Source organism: Bidens hawaiensis, unplaced genomic scaffold (genome assembly GCF_021521415.1).
Source record: "Bidens hawaiensis isolate Kalapana, Puna unplaced genomic scaffold, B.hawaiensis_p1.1 tig00009922_1, whole genome shotgun sequence".
Lineage (NCBI taxonomy): Eukaryota > Viridiplantae > Streptophyta > Magnoliopsida > Asterales > Asteraceae > Bidens > Bidens hawaiensis.
The window spans coordinates 739,114-759,819 of record NW_027491747.1 but is presented as its reverse complement, the minus strand read 5'-3'; the positions used below and the strand labels follow the sequence as shown (position 1 = coordinate 759,819).

General features: G+C 41.5%; 1 protein-coding gene across 1 annotated transcript; it reads right to left on the bottom strand.

Moving 5' to 3' along the window:
• Window positions 1-5,305: 5,305 nt before the first annotated feature.
• Window positions 5,306-20,253, bottom strand: LOC143533829 (uncharacterized). Its single transcript, XM_077028482.1, has 5 exons — window positions 19,921-20,253; window positions 19,189-19,396; window positions 18,746-19,065; window positions 6,042-6,193; window positions 5,306-5,930 (listed from the first exon to the last, which is right to left on the bottom strand). The coding sequence occupies exons 1-5, from the start codon at window positions 20,251-20,253 to the stop codon at window positions 5,306-5,308; spliced, it is 1,638 nt and encodes a 545-aa protein (XP_076884597.1).
• Window positions 20,254-20,706: the final 453 nt, after the last annotated feature.

Here is a 20,706-nt window from a genome sequence, read left to right as displayed (position 1 = left end):
GTAGTTGGGATCGCCACTTACCGTTAGTCGAGTTTTCTTATAATAACAGTTACCACGCCACGATTGGGATGCCACCGTTTGAGATGTTGTATGGTAGGAGGTGTAGGACTCCGGTCTATTGGGGTTCTATTGGTCAGAACAGTTGGGTAGTTTGGAGGTGGTTAAGACTATGACTGAGAAGCTCGATAAGATTAAGGCTTATATGAAGGCCGCTCAAGATCGTCAAAAATCCTATGCGGATAAAAGGCGAAGACCTATTGTGTTCGAGGATGAGGATTGGGTTATGTTGAAAGTTTCTCCTTGGAAGGGCATTATTCGTTTTCGTAAGAGGGGGAAGCTTAGTCCAAGGTTTATTGGTCCGTTCTATATATTGTCCCGTGTTGGTGAGGTAGCGTATAGATTGTAATTGCCCGAGGAGCTCATGGGGATTCATCCTACTCTCCACGTGTCCCATTTGAGGAAATGTTTAGCAGATGAGGAGGCCCATGTGCCTCTTGATGACATTGAGCTTGATAGTAAACTGAACTATGTTGAAGAACCTATTGCTATACTTGACCGTCAGGAAAGACGTTTGAGGAACAAGGTGGTTAGGCAGGTGAAGGTGCAGTGGAGGCACCGTAGGGGTTCCGAGGCTACTTGAAAGTCCGAAGACGAGATGATGAAACTCTATCCGCGGTTGTTCCTGTTGCATCGAGATTTGGGGACGAATCCCATTGTAAGGGGGGTAGACTTGTAACGCCCGTTAATTTTCGGTTTAAAGATTTAAAGCATGTAAAGTATGTATAATTCTCGAGATTTAACCGACATTTCTCAGAAACCTTCTCGTCATCCCGGTACGTTAAATCACTTACCTTTTCTTTCAAGTTGCCATATCTTTCATCTTGGAGGGGTTAGGATGAAACCTTTTATATTATAACACAAAAAAAAAAAAAAAAAAAAAAAAGAAAAAAACCCAATTCCCTCCCCATTCACTTCAGCCGATCGGACCAAAGGTAGCCCCAATCACCCTCATTTTTCTTTTTTTGCAGCCGAGGTTTGAGCGTAAAACTTCAATTGAAGGTTAGTACTATGTCCCTACAAGTATTTTACACCTTATTTGATCTTTATATCGAGCGTATTGATCGTTAAATGGCTTGTTTTAGGTTAACCGGGTGGCTGTCCAATTGAGCGGTTTTGGGACTGTTTTGATTGAGGTTTTTGCACCAAAATCCTCCTAGATATGTCTAGTATATCATACTTAAAAATCATGTCCATTGGTGTTCGTTTGATTGGTCAACTAGTTGTAGATTGGAAACTAGTTTTCTGTTGTCTAGAATGGTAGATTGTTGCGTATAACGCGAGGGATGAAGTAAGTGATGACCAATTTAGTTTGGATAGCTTAGGTTTAATATACGGGCTGTTGGAAAATGATTTTTTAAAAGTATTGGGGCTGAATTGGTTGTCGGTTACTCAAACGGGTCGGTACAACGCGTATTTGCGTTTATTGAATAGTTTGTGCGTTATATTTGCGAGTTACCGACCCATTTTACTCGTGTAGCGTCGTGTGGACTTGTTGGCTGTGAATTTATCATGTTGGGGCCACACGGGGCTGAGTTGGATGTTAATTGCCTAAACGACTCTTAAACGCGCGTGTTAGTATCACCTAGTGCTTCGGGGGGTAATTTGGGAATTCTTTATCCTGGGAGTATCTAAGTGTAGTGTTGGTGGATGTAAGGCCCCACGGGGCTGTTACGAATGAGTTTGTTGAGGTTGAGGCTTTAGGTAACTCGAACTATGTTAGAACGTCTCGTAGGATAAACGAGTCCTTTCGATTTCATTTGTGATGATTGTATGTTTACCGGCAGGCGTTTGAGGGTTTGGGGATACTTAGGGTTCTCTAGCTCGTGGTGAATTCGTGCCTTGTGTCAGGTGAGTTCATGATGCCCCTTTTTACTCTTTTTAATTTTTGGGCTAGCATGCACACCTAAGCGATTTTGCTTGATGAACCGTTTAAACTATTTTGTGTAGGCTTACTTGTATAGGGTAGGCCTTGGGATGATATTATGGTGTGTTTGTATGTATTATTGTATGACCAATAATTGGCAATGTTTATTAGTCGTTATCGACTAAGGATGTTTACGTATGTCTACTTTGTGTTTGCATACGTTGGATGAGATGTTACGTATTTGGGTTGTACGTGTGCTCGACCCTGATGTTATTACTTGGATGATATATATATATATGTGTGTGTGTGTGTGTGTGTCTATCTCTCTCTCTGTATATATATATATATATATATATATATATATATATATATATATCAGAGCAGTGCTGATAGAACCACACGTAAGGTACCGTAACTGAACGGTTTAGATTCAGTGTTCGATATGTTTGTAGGCTCAGCCTTTGAGAATGAAAGGGCGGTTTGGTTGTTGACTTAATTGAACCCTTTAAAATTGTCTGACTTCAGTGGGAAACATCTTAGGGTTCTTCTTGTTTAACTAAGCCCGTAACAGGACTGGGATAAAAGGTCGGATCATACTCAAGCATCGTATCACATGGTCGCAAAATATATAAAAACCTAATTTTTGTATACGTACTTATATATATATATATATATATATATATATATATAATCTTATGTATACGTATCTATTCCTGCGAAGCTACGTACTCTGTTGCGCGGTGACCCTGAATGTTGATGCTAGCAGAAGACATAATTGCTCGGCTATCTGTTGCGTGTTGGTGTAGAACTGAGCCTTGATGCAGCCTGTAATATTTTCCAACAAGATGGAATTAAAAAAAAAAAAATCAAGTCATGTCTATTGTAAAAAAAAAAGTCAAATAAAACCACCATGAAGGAAACTACTGTCGGTCAAGGGTTTATAGATTGTATTGGGTAAAATTAATAATAATATTTTGATCATGTGGCAATAGGTTTTAGTCAAGTTGGGGTGATACGGCTTGGTAAAACGATAATGAAGCGTCGTGAAGTGGCAACAGGGCTTTTAAATGCGGGTCCCGCTTAATCATACAAACTAACATAGTTGTCACACCTTATCTGTCTCGATAAGTATTAGAGGCAAGGGTTTAAGCGGATCACAATACCGGCAATTGGCCTGATCTGGCCTACTAGATGAAAGCTGATAAGTGGATAGAAATGTCTGGGTTCATGGTTATTTGTTCTGCTACTTAAAAAAAAAAAATAATAATAATAATAATAATAATAATAATAATAATAATAAAAATAAAAATAATAATAATAATAATAATAATAATAAATAATCTAAGAGTTGTAATCTTTGCTCGGTTCTGATCCCGTGAAGAGTTCTTTTTTAGAGACAAAAAAGATATAAGTGTGGGCATATTTGACGTGCTCTAAAATACATATAAGTTATATAAGTATTTCCTACACTTTTAATAGATTTTTGCGTTGATGGTTATTAATTGTTAGTCTAAAGTGGTTTGTATTTGAATTAAATATTTCAAGAGACAATGAGCTTGAACGAGTAAAACAATTCAACAATAATAAACACTTAAAAAAGGGAAAATTCCCAAAATAGCCATTTCTAGAGAGCGAAAGCTCAAAATAGCCCTTTTTTCCTCATAATTTTTTAGAATTTGGACCCACACGCATTGGGAAAAGATAATAATATAGAGGGAGCAAGCCAAATAACTAAGGAAAGTTAGGAGGGAGACCAGATTTGGGAAAATACTAAAGGGAAAGTCCAAATAATTTTAAAATCTTGAAGTAAAAGTTCAAATTGCTACTAAACTTTTTTTTATCAAAAAACCGTGTGGAGAGACTATTTTTTTTTGTTTCCGACCTTTTCCGTCCATATTTTCAAATTCTCGGAAAAAGAGATTTTCAAATCTCGTGTTGAGAGACAAGATTCAACCACCACCACCACCACCACCCACCTTTCGCCTTCTACCATCACCACTATCGCCACCATCCACCACCACCACCACCCACCGTTCGCCACCACCACCATCCACCCCCACCACCCACCCACCGTCCGCCACTACCATCGATCACCACCCACCACATTGTTCGCCACCACCATCCATCACCACCACCCACCGTCCTCCACCACCACCCTCATAGTCGTCGTTATCATCATCATCATCATCGTCATCATCATCATCTTTTTCATCTTCATCTTCTTAATCTTCACCTTCTTCATCTTCATTTTCATCTTTATCATCATCTTTATTATCGGGTGGTAGATGGTGGTGGTGGAGGACGGTGAGTGGTGGTGATGGATGGTGGTGGCGAACCATGGTGGTGGGTGGTTATCGATGGTAGTGGCGGACGATGGGTGGGTGGTGGGGTTGGATAGTGGTGGTGGCGAATAGTGGGTGGTGGTGGTGGTGGTGGTGGTGGATGGTGGCGGTAGTGGTGGTGGTAGAAGGCGAACGGTGGGTGGTGATGGTGGTGGTATAAACTCGTCTCTCAAGACGAGATTTGAAAATCTCTTTTTCCTAGAATTTGAATATATAGACAGAAAAGGTAGGAAACATAAAAAAACAGTCTTTCCAGACGGTTTTTGAGAAGAAAAGTTTAGTAGAAATTTGAACTTTTACTCCAAGATTTCAAAATTTTTTGGACTTTCCCTTCATTATTTTCCCAAATCTGGTCTCATCCCTAACTTTGCTTAGTTATTTGCGCTGTTCCCTATATATTATTATCTTTTCCCAATGCGTCTAGAAAGTCCAAATTCTAAAAAAGTTTGAAGAAAAAAGGGCTATTTTGGGCTTTCTCTCTTTAAAGGGGGCTATTTTGGGAATTTTCTCTTAAAAAATATATAAAAAGAGATGCCTTTAACAAAATAAGTTATTATTATTATTATTATTATTTATAAATCATTACGTAGTCATGAACTATTACGTCCAAAAACCCCCAAAGACTGAGTAATCCTTGTGATAATAAGTCCCAATGCCAACCGAGTCGCGGCCGAACCCGCTCTACGAACGCCTCTAGCCAAAGAACTCAACAACAAAGTGGCTCCTTCTAGCGACGCATGTGCATACCAATTCTCCACAATGATGATCGACATGTCGCTTCCCCACACTCGATCCTTGCTCTACACTACACGATGTGAGGAAAACACTTAGCTAATTAGACTCAATATACAAAGAATACAACTTACAAATGCCGGGTTGCCTCCTGATTAGCGCTGAATTGAATGTCTATAGCTTGACATCCCTTCGTTTCTTCGATCAACCGAATAAGTCGGTTCATCCGCCAAGAAGCAAACCTCCGACTCATGTATCTCCTTGTTCAAATCCGCATCTTCCAAGTAAGACTTCAAACGATGGCCATTCACCACTTGACTTGGATGATCATCAAAATCTTCGATCTCAACCTCTCCAACTTTCCAACCCTCTTAACTTGATAAGGTCCCATCCACTTGCTCTTCAATTTTCCCGGGAAAAGCTTCAATCTCGAATTGTACAACCACACCCGTTCTCCCTCTTCGATCATCTTTCTACTTAGCTTAGCATCGTGAACTCTCTTCATCCTGTCCTTATAAGTAGATGCACATTCATAAGCCTCATTTCTTAACTTTTCTAGCTCGCATATGTTCAACTTCCTTTGTTTACCTGCACACTCATAATCTAGGTTAATATTCTTAACCGCCCATAGAACACGATGGGCTAGCTCAATAGGTAATTGACACCCTTTCTCGTAAACCAACCGATAAGGGGTGGTTGCAATAGGCGTTTTATAAGCGGTACGGTAAGCCCATAAAGCATCGTTTAGTTTATTCGACCAATCTTTCCGATCGGGCTTTACCGTCTTTTGTAAAATTTCTTTGATTTGCCTATTTGAAACCTCCACTTGCCCACTCGTTTGAGGGTCATATGGAGTGGCAATACGGTGGTTTACGCCATACCGTTTAAGTAGTTTGCCAAAATTAATGTTTTTGAAATGTGAACCCACATCACTAATGATAATGCGGGGAACACCAAAACATGAAAATGTGTTTTACTGAACAAACTTACAAACAATGGTATGGTCATTCGTCTTAGTGGTGATTACTTATACCCATTTAGACACATAATCGATCTCCACCAAGATATAAAGATTACCAAGTGAATTAGGGAACGGGCCCATGAAATTAATCCCCCAAACATCAAAGATGTCGACAACAAGGATTGGTTGCATGGGAATCTCGTCCCTCTTTGAAACACCCCCATCTGTTTGCATCTAACACAATTCATAACAAACGTTGCTGCATCTTTAAATATGGTAGGCCAATAAAATCCACAGGCAAGCACGCGATGTCCTGTATTCTTGCCGCTGAAATGGCCTCCAAGCTGACGAGTGCGCATGATGCAAAACAATTCGCACCACTTCCTCTGGTATGCAACGCCTCTTTGTAGGTTCCCAGCCGGATCTACACGAGATATCACGTACTACGCAGGTGCGGAATCCCTACGTAAGACGTTACGAGTATAGAAAACAATACGAGCTAACACACGATACGATAACCAAACACACGTTGTATTCCAACCGTAAGCACGTGATACTATGATCACTAATACAGACTCTCTCTGACTCGAATACACAAACTGTTAATCTGTTTAACTATCTAAGCCGTAACCTAGTATATATAATCACGACAACTTCGCTTGGCATGTTCAGGCGAAGTTGTCACTAACTTCGCTTGTCTAACAAGTTCGCCTATATCAGCGAACTTGTTAGTAACTTCGCTTACATACAAACTCAAATCCAAACGACTCGATTACAGACACTAGACACTGAACTACTGACATCATGCACCAACAGACTCCCCCTTGGCAGTAGCTTCATCTCTTTAGCTTCAAACACGTGTCTTGTAATCTTCAATCTTCTATCTTCAAGCATGCACTCCTTCTCGAACACAAACCGAGACAACTCTTTGATATTTCCTCGCTTCGTCTTTCCAAGCAGGAATATAAAATATCTTCTTGTCATTCAACACCTGCAAATCAGCTTGCGATAAGTTTACCAAGTGCATCGGATCGTACACTCTAAGCAGCTCTTGTTCATCTTTGTCTTCCATCACCGCCTCAGCTGTCTCACAATCTACAAACCACCACTTCAGGTCATTAAGCACATCCTTGGGCATTAGCTTCATCGGTACTTCTTTCAAACACCGGATCGGTTTATACTTCATGACCATCCAAGGCTTTCCATCAGCTCTCAAACCTCTATCCTTGTCTTCAACAAGTTTCCCTTTTGTGGCTTCAACAGCTCAAATTTCTTCTCTTTTATACTTTCTTTCCACACAATTTTCCCAATGACTCTAGCCATATTATCGTCACTTCTGTTTATCAATCCCAATCTGGCTAAGTCTTTCACTTCACATTCTGGCAGTGTATTCAACGATCTTAACATCCTTCTAAAGTACTGAACACCGTCATACCTTTTAATCACGAAGAGCCTCAACTGCTCATCATATATCCAGCATATAATCCCTTTCTTCGCTTCAGCATAGCCTTTAATGTTGTAACTCTTCTTAAACATTGTAGGGACCGCCGGTTTCTTCGTTTTGACGAACCACTGAGCATAGCCTTCCTTCCACCTAGGCTGCTCTTCCCATTCAAACTTATCATTCCCAATCTGTTGACTCATAACTACGTTCTCGACATGCGGTATCTCATGCTCCACATTCTCCTCTACTATCTCTCCCTCTTCTATCTCAGTATCAATCACAATCTCTTCACCAATTTTCTCTATCACATCACTCGGTAGTACATCATCGTCACCAACCAAAATATCATCCATATCCTCTACGTCCACCACCACCACATCATCACCACCAGCTGCAGATGTCGACTCCCCCTGAGTTGTGGAAGTTCCAAGAGCTTGATCAGTTCTTGCCAACTCACCACCTGCATCTTTCGATGCATTGGGATCATCGTCTCTATCATTTCGTCTCTTGGTCCTCAACTCGTCGCCTTTACAGCTCGTCTCCCCCTGAGATGCCAATAACTCCTTGAAAGCATCTATGATTTTCCATGTTGTACCAGGAGGGACGACTGCATCTGATTCTCTGTAACTAGGCGCTGAATAGCCTGGGTCTGGATAAGATTAATCCTTGACTGCTCTGCCACGACCCGTTCCAGTGCTGCTATTCGTTCTGAGTCTGATAGGGTTGCATCGAAATCGAACCTCATATGCGATATATCTTGAGTGTACTGAGGAGGGATTTCCGATGTCACCGGAACCTCAGAAGTAGAAATAGACGTAACCGCAGGTGGTATCGTCACCGATAGCCCTGCAGTGGCCACAACAGTTGACTCTATAAATTGTGCCACGACCTCCGATGGAGTAACAGTCGGAGGCGGCAATGAAACGATCTCGGGAGTCGAAAGTTGGAAAGTAGTGGGTGGGAGGCCAAAAGTAGACGATGTAGCCACCACGGGAACACCCGTAGCGCTTGGCCTTGTAACCTGTAGGGATGAGGGAACCATTGTCATACCGGATAGTGCTGGTGGAGTGAAACGTACCACCCTAGAGCTCTCACCGGCTCCTGATCCTGCACCTATCCGTTCCCTTCTTGACCTCCGGATCAACTGTTGTACCTCTTCCTCATAATCAGACTCGCTATCATCATCTGTTCTCTTTCTCTTCCCATGTAGTCTTTCTCGAGTCACCATAATCCTTCTGGCTTCTGCCACTTCATCATCAGAATCAGAACCAGCCACCGTAGCAGCTGTCCTAGTAACATTCACAGTCGACACTTGGGCTACCGAGACCTGTACGTTTTCCTCTGGATCCACCCGATCCATATCAAAGAAGCCTTGACCACCAAATTCTGCGTCAAGGTCCACGTTCTCCTCCGGTGACACAACAGGAGCAGCAGGTATAGCTTGAGGTGCTCCTGCTTGTTGTGGTGCCGGTCCATAAACTCATCCCCACGAGCAGGCACATACCCCGGGTTTATCAAGTACCCAAAAAGTGGAGTATGGCGAGGACGAAGCTCAAGTTTGCTCCTCGCACTGGAGGATCTGCATTGGGCGAAGATCCGTTTATTCACACTCTCAACATATCGGATCGGACGGCGCTGAGGAAGCGTTGGAGCAACATGATTCAAGATCATTTGAAGGAATCTTGGATACATGACGAATCTCTCACGCGCCATCGCTCTTCGTTGACGATCAATCTCATAAAAGACCATCTGACTAAAGCTGAATCGCTTGTTGTATGTCAGAGCAGTCATCGCTGATTGCATGGTCGCGCCCATGCCATCAGTGCCCGCCTTTCTCCCTGACATGCAAATGATCATAACATGCATGAGAAAGCGCCACTGGTCAAGTAGAAAGCCTTTCCTCCTCTGCGTATCCCTCAAGGGACCAGAGTATCCCATCCTCAAAAACGCTCCATCACGGAAAGGAGCTACAAACTCGGTTGGGTCATCCCTTGTCTCGTTCCCAAAACGTAAAGCCGCCCGGATTTGTTCAGAAGAGAACTGAACAATTTGATTGTTGACTGTTGCGTGCATCACCGGGGGCTCGACTCTACAGTCGTATTCCACCGTCTGCCAGAAATCCTCAATATTGGGTAAGGATATTGGCAAAGTTGTTGTAATCGCGTGGAATATCCTCGAGCGTAAAAGAAAGGTGATGATTTCGCGGAAATCATCAACTCCACTCGCCTCCGGGTCTAATGTTATGTACATGTTGTGACCCGGGAAGAACTGTCTCTGGTGACCACCTCCATCATCACCGCCTGCACCACCTGCTCCAGCAACAGCAGCCATATCTGCAACAAACAGGTTAAGTTAGATAAACGTCAAAGCGAATCACAAGTTTGCTTGTTACCATGAGCGAAGTTGTGATCAATTCTGTACAGGCGAAGTTAAAGGTGAGGCGAAGTTGGGAAACAACTTCGCTTCAACTTGAACTTCGTCTGATAATAGTTAAGTATAATGGTCCAGGCGAAGTTACGGATAACTTCGCCTAATCACAACATCGCCTCATAAACTGTTTCAAAATCAATAATCAGGCGAAGTTAGACCTCAGGCGAAGTTACGGATAACTTCGCCTAAACTGTAACTTCGCCGAATTCGAATCGGCATCAGTTAGGTTTATCAAACGACGTGTAGGTGATGAAATTGGAGATCGAGGACTCCGTAACACATGATTTTATGAAGTTTTAGACGTTCATGCAAATTACTATCACGTAATAACAAGTTTGAAAATCGGGTGTTTAGGTTTCAAATAATCGAGGTCACGAAACGGGTCGAATCGACCTGTGATTAACATTAAAGACAATGATTATACGAATATAGAACCCTACACACCTTGAATCGGATTAGAATCAAAGATAAAATAACACAGTGGAATCGATAAGTTCGCTTAGATTTTTCGAGAGATAAGTTCGCTGAAGTTACAGGGGATAAGTTCGCTGATATTTTGAAATAATGAAACGTTTGACCTTAAAACTTCTTTATATAGGGTCAAAGTTAGTACAGGCGAAGTTATCGACAACTTCGCCTATTCCAGACGAAGTTATCAACAAGTTCGCCTGTATTTACTAAACAAACCCCTATACTTTTAACAATTTTCAATAAAGTTTTAAAAACATCCTTTAAAGCGTTAAATGATACGATCAAGACCAAGTAACCAGGTATAAAATCAAACAATTACAAAACAAAAATTTGAAAAATTAAAGTACACGGGATCAAATTTAGTTCTCGACAGGGACTACCATGTTTTAGAAAAGATCCGAACAGGAATCATACTAATTTCGTGACTGTCACACAGATCCGTGTTCAGCTGTATTATGACATAAAGAAAACAGATTGTAAGCAGGTAATCTACTTAAAATGGTTTTCATCGTTTCTGTGATATGGGTTAGGTTCAATTAAGCTCAAAACTTAAGTGGGCAACAACTCAGAGATTATGATGCCTCCTATCTATTCTCAAGGCGTATTTGGCTTTCCCTAAGTCACCCCGAATTGACCTCGACCCGTAGTGTCTGATTAAGTAGTAATTACACTTCGATCTTAAACTCTGTTTCCCGTTCACCTTCTTGTGTCTTGATTGATAATCATTATCATTATGAACTCTAGAATTTTTTTTTTTTTTTTTTTTTTTTTTTAATCTAACATGTATATACACAACTTCAATTAGAAAGTAACTGCAAGTCCCGAATCTGGATCACTGCAGCGTCTTGACACTCTATCTTCACGGGAATCAGAACACTCACGGGCTCGTGTATGACTGGGTAATCGCTTTTCTGCCTATCATTCGGAAAGATATGTATGAAGACATGCACAACTCTTAAGGAGTTTCCACAAAAAATCGAGTAGATTTAGTTAGTATCACTTCTACTTTTACGCACCATAAAAAGCTACCATGACATACAATGACTGTTCTAAAGTCTTTTAAGCCTAATAACTTCACTAGTTAAGCACACAGAATCAGTATATCTATCATTTTCCAAGGTTGGATCAATTTTCTGTTAAACATAGTAAAGGAACTTCTTACGAAGTAGTAGACTTGAAAAATAATTTCATCTCCCTAAAAGAAAGAAAAAATTTTAACATCAATCGCCCCGACCAACTCAAAGTCTTCAGGTGAACGGCTATCCCGAAGATCCAATGGATTAGCTGGACCGACCACATACTAGTATGTGTCCTTCTAACTAAAGTATGATCGACTAATTTTCAGCGAAAGAATGAAAATTCATCATAAACCGCCCCGGTCACTTTCAGTCATCTGGTTAATGGCTATCCTCATATTCTACAAGTAGAAATGAGGACCAAACATATCCGAAGACATGTCCTTCAAACTGAGGCAACCGACATAATTCTAAGCGATAGTGACGCTGTTTTTTTTTTTTTTTATATAACACAAACACAAAGCATGGTTACTCGGGATTGATCATCCCATTCAGCTCAACAAGGTTTTGAAATCTGGTTTTGTCAAAGGCTTTCGTGAATAAGTCAGCGAAATTATCTAACGTGTCAACCTTTTCGAGCTCAATCAGCTTCTTCTCAGCACAATCCCGTATAAAATGATGACGTATGTCAATATGTTTAGTTTTACTGTGCTTCACGGGATTGTTAGTTACTGAGATAGCAGCAGTGTTATCAATGCAAATAGGAGTAAGTGAGAAATTCAGACCATAATCTCGCAACTGTTGTTGAATCCAAAGAACCTGGGAGCAGCAGTTGGATGCTGCCATGTATTCTGCTTCACAGGTTGAAATTGCGACTGAGGTCTGCTTCTTGCATTGCCACGACACTAGTCTGCCACCAAGAAACTGACATCCACCAGTTGTAGACTTCCGACTCTGATTGCACCCTCCATAATCAGAATCTGTGTAAGCGACTAGCTCCAAGTCTCCTCCTCTCGAGTACCACAACCCCAGCTTCGGCTTGCCTTTGAGATACCGCAGTATCCTCTTCGCACCCTTCAAATGAGATTCTTTTGGGTTTGCCTGAAAGCGTGCACAAAGACAAACAGCAAACATTATATCAGGCCTAGAAGCAGTTAAGTACATTAAAGAACCTATAATAGCCCGATATTGGGTTGGGTCCACGTCTGCATCGTTATCTGAATCAGCACCCAATTTGTGATTGACGCAGACCGGAGTATCATATGGAGTGCTGTCCTCCATCTTGAAGCATTTGAGAACATCATGGACATACTTCGTTTGATGAATGAACATCCCGTCTTTCTTCTGATCAACCTGCAATCCTAAAAAGAAAGTTAGTTCACCCATAGCACTCATTTCAAATCTCTTCTTCATGACGGCCTCAAACTCCTGACACATGGCGACCTTTGATGCAGCAAAGATAATGTCGTCCACGTAGACTTGCACCAGTAGGAAGTCGCTACCCTTTCTCTTGAAGAACAATGTGCTATCAATTTTACCTCTTTCAAACTCATTCTCAAGCAAGTAATCTGATAAGGTTGAATACCAGGCACGAGGTGCCTGATGTAGTCCTTACAGCGCTTTACTTAGCTTGTACACGTGATCGGGAAAGTCAGGGTCAGGAAAACCAGGAGGTTGCTTAACATACACAACCTCGTCGACTTTACCGTTTAGGAACGCGCTCTTCACATCCAACTGAAAAACCTTCATCTCCTTATGAGCAGCAAATGCCAAAAACAGCTGAATGGCTTCCAATCTTGCCACAGGAGCAAACACCTCATTGTAATCAATCCCCTCTTGTTGATTAAAGCCTTTAACAACCAGCCTCGCCTTGTTCCTGATAACAATCCCTTTCTCATCTCTCTTACATTTGAAGACCCATTTTGTGCCTATCGCATGCACATTCCTTGGTTTTGCAACCAAGTTCCATACTTCCATTTTCTTAAACTGAGCTAACTCTTCTTGCATGGCTTCGACCCACGAGCTGTCCTTAAGAGCCATTTGATAGTTCTTTGGTTCAATCTGGCTGATAAAGCAGGTGTATAAGCACTCTTTGATTATGCCTGATTCTTTAATGCTTGTGTAAACACAGGTGTGCTCATTCAAGCTTTGTCTTGTTTGTACACCGGCGGACAGATCACCTATCACATTCTCCAAAGGATGATCTTTATGAATTCTCGTGGTCGGAACCGAACCGACATTCAGATTATCTTCCAAGTTCGAAGATAGCTCATCAATGGGTGATTGATGTTGAGAGTGAAACAGATTGATGAATTCCTCTTCAGTAGAGGCAGCAGGGGTATTGACAGTATTTGACGAGGAAGGCTGAAATTCATCATAATGTGGTCGTTGCACCAAAGTGTCTTCCTCATCGCATATCATCTTCGTAGCAATTCTTTCCTCAACTTCTGCAAAATCCAGATAAGGTATGTTAAAAGATTTAAAAAGTCTATCATAGTCGAAAACCCCAGCGGGTCCCGAGCTTGGTTTTGGTGATTTGTAACTTGTGATACCAGTGTTACACACCACCTCAACCTTGTTGTTCGATATATTAAAGACCCGTCTGTTGGGAGTCCCAACGACGTATCCGACTAAGATTCCTTCGTCGGCTACTTCACCAAATTTAGAATTGGTCTTTAATATCGAACATGGGGACCCAAATGGTTCAAGACCACTCAAGTTGGGCTTCTCCCATGCATAAGTTCATAACAAGTTTTATTTAATCTTTTAACAGTTAACACTCTATTAAGGATATAACAGGCTGTTGCAACAGCTTCAGCCCAGAACACCACGAAAAGTTTCGAATCAGCCAGCATGGTTCTGGCTCCTTCAATTAAAGTTCTGTTCTTCCTCTCAGCCACTCCATTTTGTTGCGGAGTATACGGTGCGCTGTATTGATGTTCTATCCCCTTCTGTAAGCAGAAGATCTCCATCTCATAGTTCTTGAACTCAGTTCCATTGTCACTCCTGATGAATTTAACCCGTTTCCCCATGATATTCTCAACCTTGGTAATCAAATTCTTTACCATCTGCACTGTTTCATCCTTTGACTTCAGGAAATATACCCAGGAATATCATGAGTAATCATTAGTGATCACCAAGCAGTAAGATGTTCCTCCTAGACTTCTTACATTCACGGGACCGAAGAGATCCATGTGAAGTAATTCTAGGGTACTGACAATTGAATTGACCTTCTTGGTGTGATGGGATTTCTTGTGTTGCTTTCCCTTTTTGCATGATAAGCATTTGTCTTCAAAGTTGAAATTCTTCAAGGGAACACCCAGCACAAGCCCATTTTTGACAAGGTAGTTCATTTTCCGAAGATGAATGTGTCCCATTCTCCTATGCCACAACTCGGACTCCGATTCAGTTGCTTTTGACAGAAGACACGATTCTTCTGTGGTCATCTCAGTCGATCTCATATCCATGATATACGTATTCTTCACTCTTGGAGCCTTCATAACAATCCAATCTTCTGGTATCTTAAAACCAGGATACAACACAATTGCTTCATTCTTTGTAAAATGTACGGTGTAGTCTTTGTCACAAATCTGCGAAACACTCAGCAGATTGTGCTTCAGTTCTTCGACAAAGTTATTTTCTCCAAAGTCATCTTTCCATTCGACACCGTCCCTATTCCTGTAATTCTTCCACCGCTCTCTCCTGCGAAACTCACCCTTCCTCCTTGAACAGGTTTCAAGTCGTGTAACAATTTCTTGTTACCCGTCATGTGCCGGGAACAGCCGCTATCCACAACCCATTGATTGTTGGCAGCCCTGTTCAACTGTTCCTGCACGATTAAAGCAGATGATTAAAATCTGGGGACCCAAGACCGATTGGTCTTGGGTCGATACATTCCGTACCTTGGCTGTCCAAAGTTAGTATTATAATGATTTCTGTGAGTCCTATCAGGATATCTTCTTGTGGATTGTCTATGAGGCCATCCAAACTGTCTTGAATTAAATGAATTATTAGTTATGGTTTGGTTGTTAGCAGTGAAAAACTGAGATCCTTTTCTTTGAAAACCTGAATTAGACCAATTTCTGAATTTTGATGGGTTTTCAGTTTTAACATTATCGTTAGTTCTATTCTCAGTTCTCGAAGGCCTCACACCTCTGAATCTCTGCTTCAGAGGGCAATCAGCAACAAGATGTCCTTGTTGATTACATCTAAAACAACACCTGTTTTCAACTTTCTTATCAAAAGTTGTCTTAGATGTTGAGGCTGTATTACTACCCATTTGTCTCACATATGGTGGGACATACGGGTTTAGTGGAGACTTCTTTTCAGGTGTTTTATTTTTTTCTCCACTTTTTGGTAACACTTCCTCTTGTTTTGTCTCACTCGACTCAGAAGACTTGTCCGAGTTAGATGAGACAGGACTCGGAGCAGAAATCTTAACACTTGCAACAGGCTTACTAAATTCTGGTTCTTTAATCGTTACTTTAACCGGAACTGTCTGACCATAGTCAACATCGACAGATTTCTGATTACTAGGGTCATAAGTGTAATTATGATTGAAAGGTGGTGGAACTTCATGATAACCAATTCCTCTCCTTTTTGGGGAACCTTGATCACTAACGAGGTGATCAAGTATAGCGGAGGAATTTCTAAATTGCTCCAGTTTCCTGTTAAGTTCCACCACTTTAACCTGGTGATCAGCTATCTGTTTTTCCCTTTCAGCTATTAGTTTGGTTTTCTCTTCTAGAACTTCATAGCTAAGATCAATCACTTTAATTTTTTCAGCAAGCTTTGCTTTAAGACTTTTAATATCTGTGTCACTAGCTTTAATTTTTACTTTGTAACTATTTTCTCTAGCTTTGGTGAAATGATGATCTTCTTTTAAAGTTTTATATTGCGCATCCAAACTAACAAACTGATCAGTTAGAGTTGTCAGTTGTTCAGACAGATGTTCACACTTAGTACAAGGGAGTTCGGTACTTACCTCTGAGAGCTGGTCTGCTACATCTGCCATGTACGCTTCATTTTGGCAAGTTCCCTTCTCACTATCTGCATTTTCGATGTTTGCCAAGTTGGCCTGTTCAAATACTTCTTCAACATGCAGATTCCAGTTATACTCTTCGTTCTGTCTGGAAATCATGGCTCTATAGTCATTACCACTACCACTTTGCTGTGTAGATCTGTTCTGACTGCGTTCTACACGTTCATTTTTGCATTCATTTGCAAAGTGGCCATTCTGCTGACATTTGTAACAGCGTACCTTCGACTTATCAAACCCTGGCCTCTCACCGACAAACTTCCTGCCAGTCTTCTTCATGAACCTCTTCACCCTTCTGACAATCATAGCCATCTGCCACTGCAGATCCATCTCCTCCAGATCATCAGCATCGATCTGGTCATAGTCTTCATCCAAAACTGCAGGATCAACGATCTTACCCTGAATGTAGTTCTCATACGAAGCAATAAAAGATGCATAGAGAGCAAACTGCTGTTCAGCAGATTTGACACTCATGGGCATCTTCGAGTAGTTGTTGTTTGAAACACTTGGGGAATAACTACTCTTGGTCGATTGAGGTTGAGAAGCATTTGACCCTCCAGCTACATAGCACACATCACCGTTCATGTTGAGAGATACATGTCCCTCATGTGTTGAGCTCGCGCCTGACTCTCCCTTAGAGTAATAAGCAGATGATTCATTTTTCGAACTTGATCCAGAGTTAACCTTTGCACCATATATACCCGGATCTTGAACCTGATCGGTAGGTGTTTCCTTTCGTACCATGTTCAGTTCAAACATTCTTAGCTTGTTAACTGCTGTCTCCAGGTCATAGTCAGCAAAGTCTTTATCTTCTCTCATCAACACAGTATACATCTCCCATTTCGGTGGGAGAGCATCAAGAAGCTTTTCAACTATCTCATCTTCTTTGTAAGCAATTGAATAGTTGCTGAGTTCAGTCATCAGATGATAATATCTAGTGATGATATCATCAAGTGATTCATTTTTCAGATACTTGAAGACCGAGAATTGGGTTTTTAGAGGTTTAATTTTCGATGCACGGATTCCCACATTGCTCTCAAACCGGTTCTCAAGTGCTTCCCAAAGCTCTCTAGCGGTTTTATACTTTCGGAAGGTGTGGAGTATCTCTTGTGGAAGAGCCATTGTAATTGCTGCATGAGCTTTGCTTTCTGCCTCATACATTTTCTTCTCCTCTTCTTCTATCTCTTTGTATTTCTTGATCTGATCACGACCTTCATACTCAGCAGTAGGTGGAATGTAACCATCTTGTATGCACACCCACATCTTGGCATCTTAATACTTGACATATTGTTCAAAACGATCTTTCCACGCTACATAATCAGTTTTCTTAAGCATCTTAGGTGCCTTTGTAGCCGAACCTGCCTCTACTTCCATCTTTACTAGTTCAGTAATGTTTATCGAAGACATCTCAAAACTCAAAGAAATCCGAAAATCAAAAATTTTATTTTCAAACAGCTCTGTAGGCGAAGTTGTGGATAACTTCGCTTAAAGCTTAACTTCGCGTGAATTTGTAATTTCGCTCACTTTCTTAAATTCGCCTGATTGGCGAACTTGAGAATAACTTCGTTTAAGCTGAGCGAACTTGGGAGGTAGGCGAAGTTGAGGGTAACTTCGCTTGAGGTAAGCGAACTTGAAGAGGTAGGCGAAGTTGTGGATAACTTCGCTTAACCTTATATCTTCACCGAAACCCTACTAACAGTGACGGCAACTTCGCCTGATGAACACGAAGTTTCTGCAGATTAGATTTCTGTGTTTTTCGAGGTTTGTGAAGGTGTTATGGGTTGTTTAAGATTGTAGGAGGAGAGTATAGCACAAAAGCTCAGAAAACTCATCCCGCGAATAGTCGAACGGAATGATTTCTATACCCGCGTGATAATCCCGAACCACACAATCGAGCAAATGCTCTGATACCAATTGTAGGTTCCCAGCCGGATCTACACGAGATATCGCGTACTATGCAGGTGCGGAATCCCTACGTAAGACGTTACGAGTATAGAAAACAATACGAGCTAACATACGATACGATAACCAAACACATGTTGTATTCCAACCGTAAGCACGTGATACTTTGATCACTAATACAGACTCTCTCTGACTCGAATACACAAACTGTTAATCTGTTTAACTATCTAAGCCGTAACCTAGTATATATAATCACGACAACTTCGCCTGGCATGTTCAGGCGAAGTTATCACTAACTTCGCTTGTCTAACAAGTTCGCCTATATCAGCGAACTTGTTAGTAACTTCGCTTACATACAAACTCAAATCCAAACGACTCGATTACAGACACTAGACACTGAACTACTGACATCATGCACCAACACTCTTCACTTGGTCCGCACCAACTTTGAACAACTCTGGATCTTCCCGCACATAGTACTTTACCTGTGAGAGGAAATGCTGCTTCTTCTTCCTTGGCCAAAACTCCTGAATTGTGTCTGCAACAAGAAAATTATTAATGTCAGCATACCATGACAAAGTTGAAATAGAAAACAATTGCTCTTCCGGGAAAGACTCATTGATGGCCCTCTCGTCTTTCTCTTCCTCCTCTTGTCCTACAAGTCTCGAAAAATGATCCGCTACCACGTTCTCGCTTCCTTTCTTGACACGGATCTCTACATCAAACTCCTGGAGCAGTAAAATCCACCTGATCAAGCGCGGCTTTGCATCCTTCTTCTCCGTCAAGTACTTGACTACGCTGTGACCTGAAAAAACAATAACCTTGCTCCCTCAAATGTAAGATCGAAACTTATCAAGTGCATATACTACCACAAGCAACTCCTTTTCCGTAGTGGTTTAATTAATTTGAGCATCGGAAAGGGTTTTGCTCGCGTAGTATATGGCAACGGGCTTCTTATCCACCCGTTGACCCAACACGGCCCCGACCGCGTAGTCACTTGCGTCACACATGATATCAAATGGAAGTGACCAATCAGGTGACAACAAGATCGGGGCTTCAACAAATTTATCATTTAGTACATTAAAAGCTTTAAGACCCTCTTCATTAAAAACAAATGGCACATCTTTCAACAACAACTTACACAACGGTTGATATATGACATTAAAATTCTTAATGAACCGTCGTTAAAACTCGACATGACCCAAAAATGCCCTTATCCCTTTTATATTAGTAGATTGTGGTAAATTAGATATGACTTGGATTTTCGCCCGGCCAAACCTCAATCCCCATACTTGAGATGACATGTCCCAAAAACGTCCCTTCTTGAACCATAATGTGGCTCTTTTCCCAACTTAAGACCAAATTCGTTTCCACACATCTTCTTAAAACTTTATTTAATTCATTTAATTTCAAAAGATGAACAAAAAATTGAAAAATCATCCATAAAAATCCCAAGTGAATCCCTGACCATATCTGAATAGATACTCATCATACACCTTTGAAAGGTGGCCGGGGCATTACACAAACCGAAAGGCATTCGCCTAAATACGAAAGTGTCGTATGAACACGTGAAAGTGGTCTTATGTTGGTCATGGGGGTGAGTAGCAATTTGATTGTACCTTGAATAGCCATCTAGAAAGCAATAAAACTTCTGACCTACAAGTTTCTCGATGATTTGGTCAATGAACGGCAAGGGAAAATGGTCTTTAGATGTTGTTGCATTCAACTTTCTGTAATCAACACAAATTCGCCACCCGGTTACCGGTCGGGTGGCGATCTCCTCACCTTTCTCATTACGAGTTATCTGAATACCCACCTTCTTCTGAACTGTTTGTGTTGGACTTACCCACGTGCTATCCGAGATTGGGTAAAAGATGCCCGCGTGCAACCACTTCAAGACCTCCTTCTTCACTACCTCCCGCATATTTGTATCCAACCTTCTTTGCGCATGATGAGCGGGTTTTGCCTCGGGATCGGGGATGATCTTATGCATGACAATGGATGGGCTGATGATCCCTCTCAAATCTGCTATCGTCCAACCAATCGCCGCCTTATGCTCTCTCAAGACTTCCACCAATGCCTTCTCTTGCTTTTCTTCCAAATTTGCGGCAATAATGGCTGGTAAAGTCTCTCCTTCCCCCAAGAACACGTATTTCAGGTGTCCAGGAGATCCTTCAACTCAAAAGCCTGCGGACTCTCCAATGATGGTGTCAACCTCGAATGAATAGTATCGGGCAACCTCTCTACCTGCTGAGACCATGGCGGTTTCCCAATACTCACAGCATATAACTCTAGTGCTTTTTCCTCCTCTTACAATAGCAATGCGTGCTCAACTGTTTTCCTGCAACAAATAGCACACTCCTCTATGGCATCATCCTCACTTTCATGAGGGTTCAACCCGTCAATGACTTCAACCACGAAGCATTCGTCACTCACCAGAGGATTA

Bases quoted from the DNA above. Each gene is read 5' to 3' on its own strand.
- LOC143533829 (XM_077028482.1), bottom strand. From the start codon at position 20,253: ATGCATAAGATCATCCCCGATCCCGAGGCAAAACCCGCTCATCATGCG. The intron at 19,066-19,188 runs GCAAAACCCTTT...TTGTTTTTTCAG, and splicing joins CGTTGCCATATACTACGCGA to GTCACAGCGTAGTCAAGTAC. The intron at 5,931-6,041 runs GTCTAAATGGGT...CATTATCATTAG, and splicing joins TTGGTGGAGATCGATTATGT to TGATGTGGGTTCACATTTCA.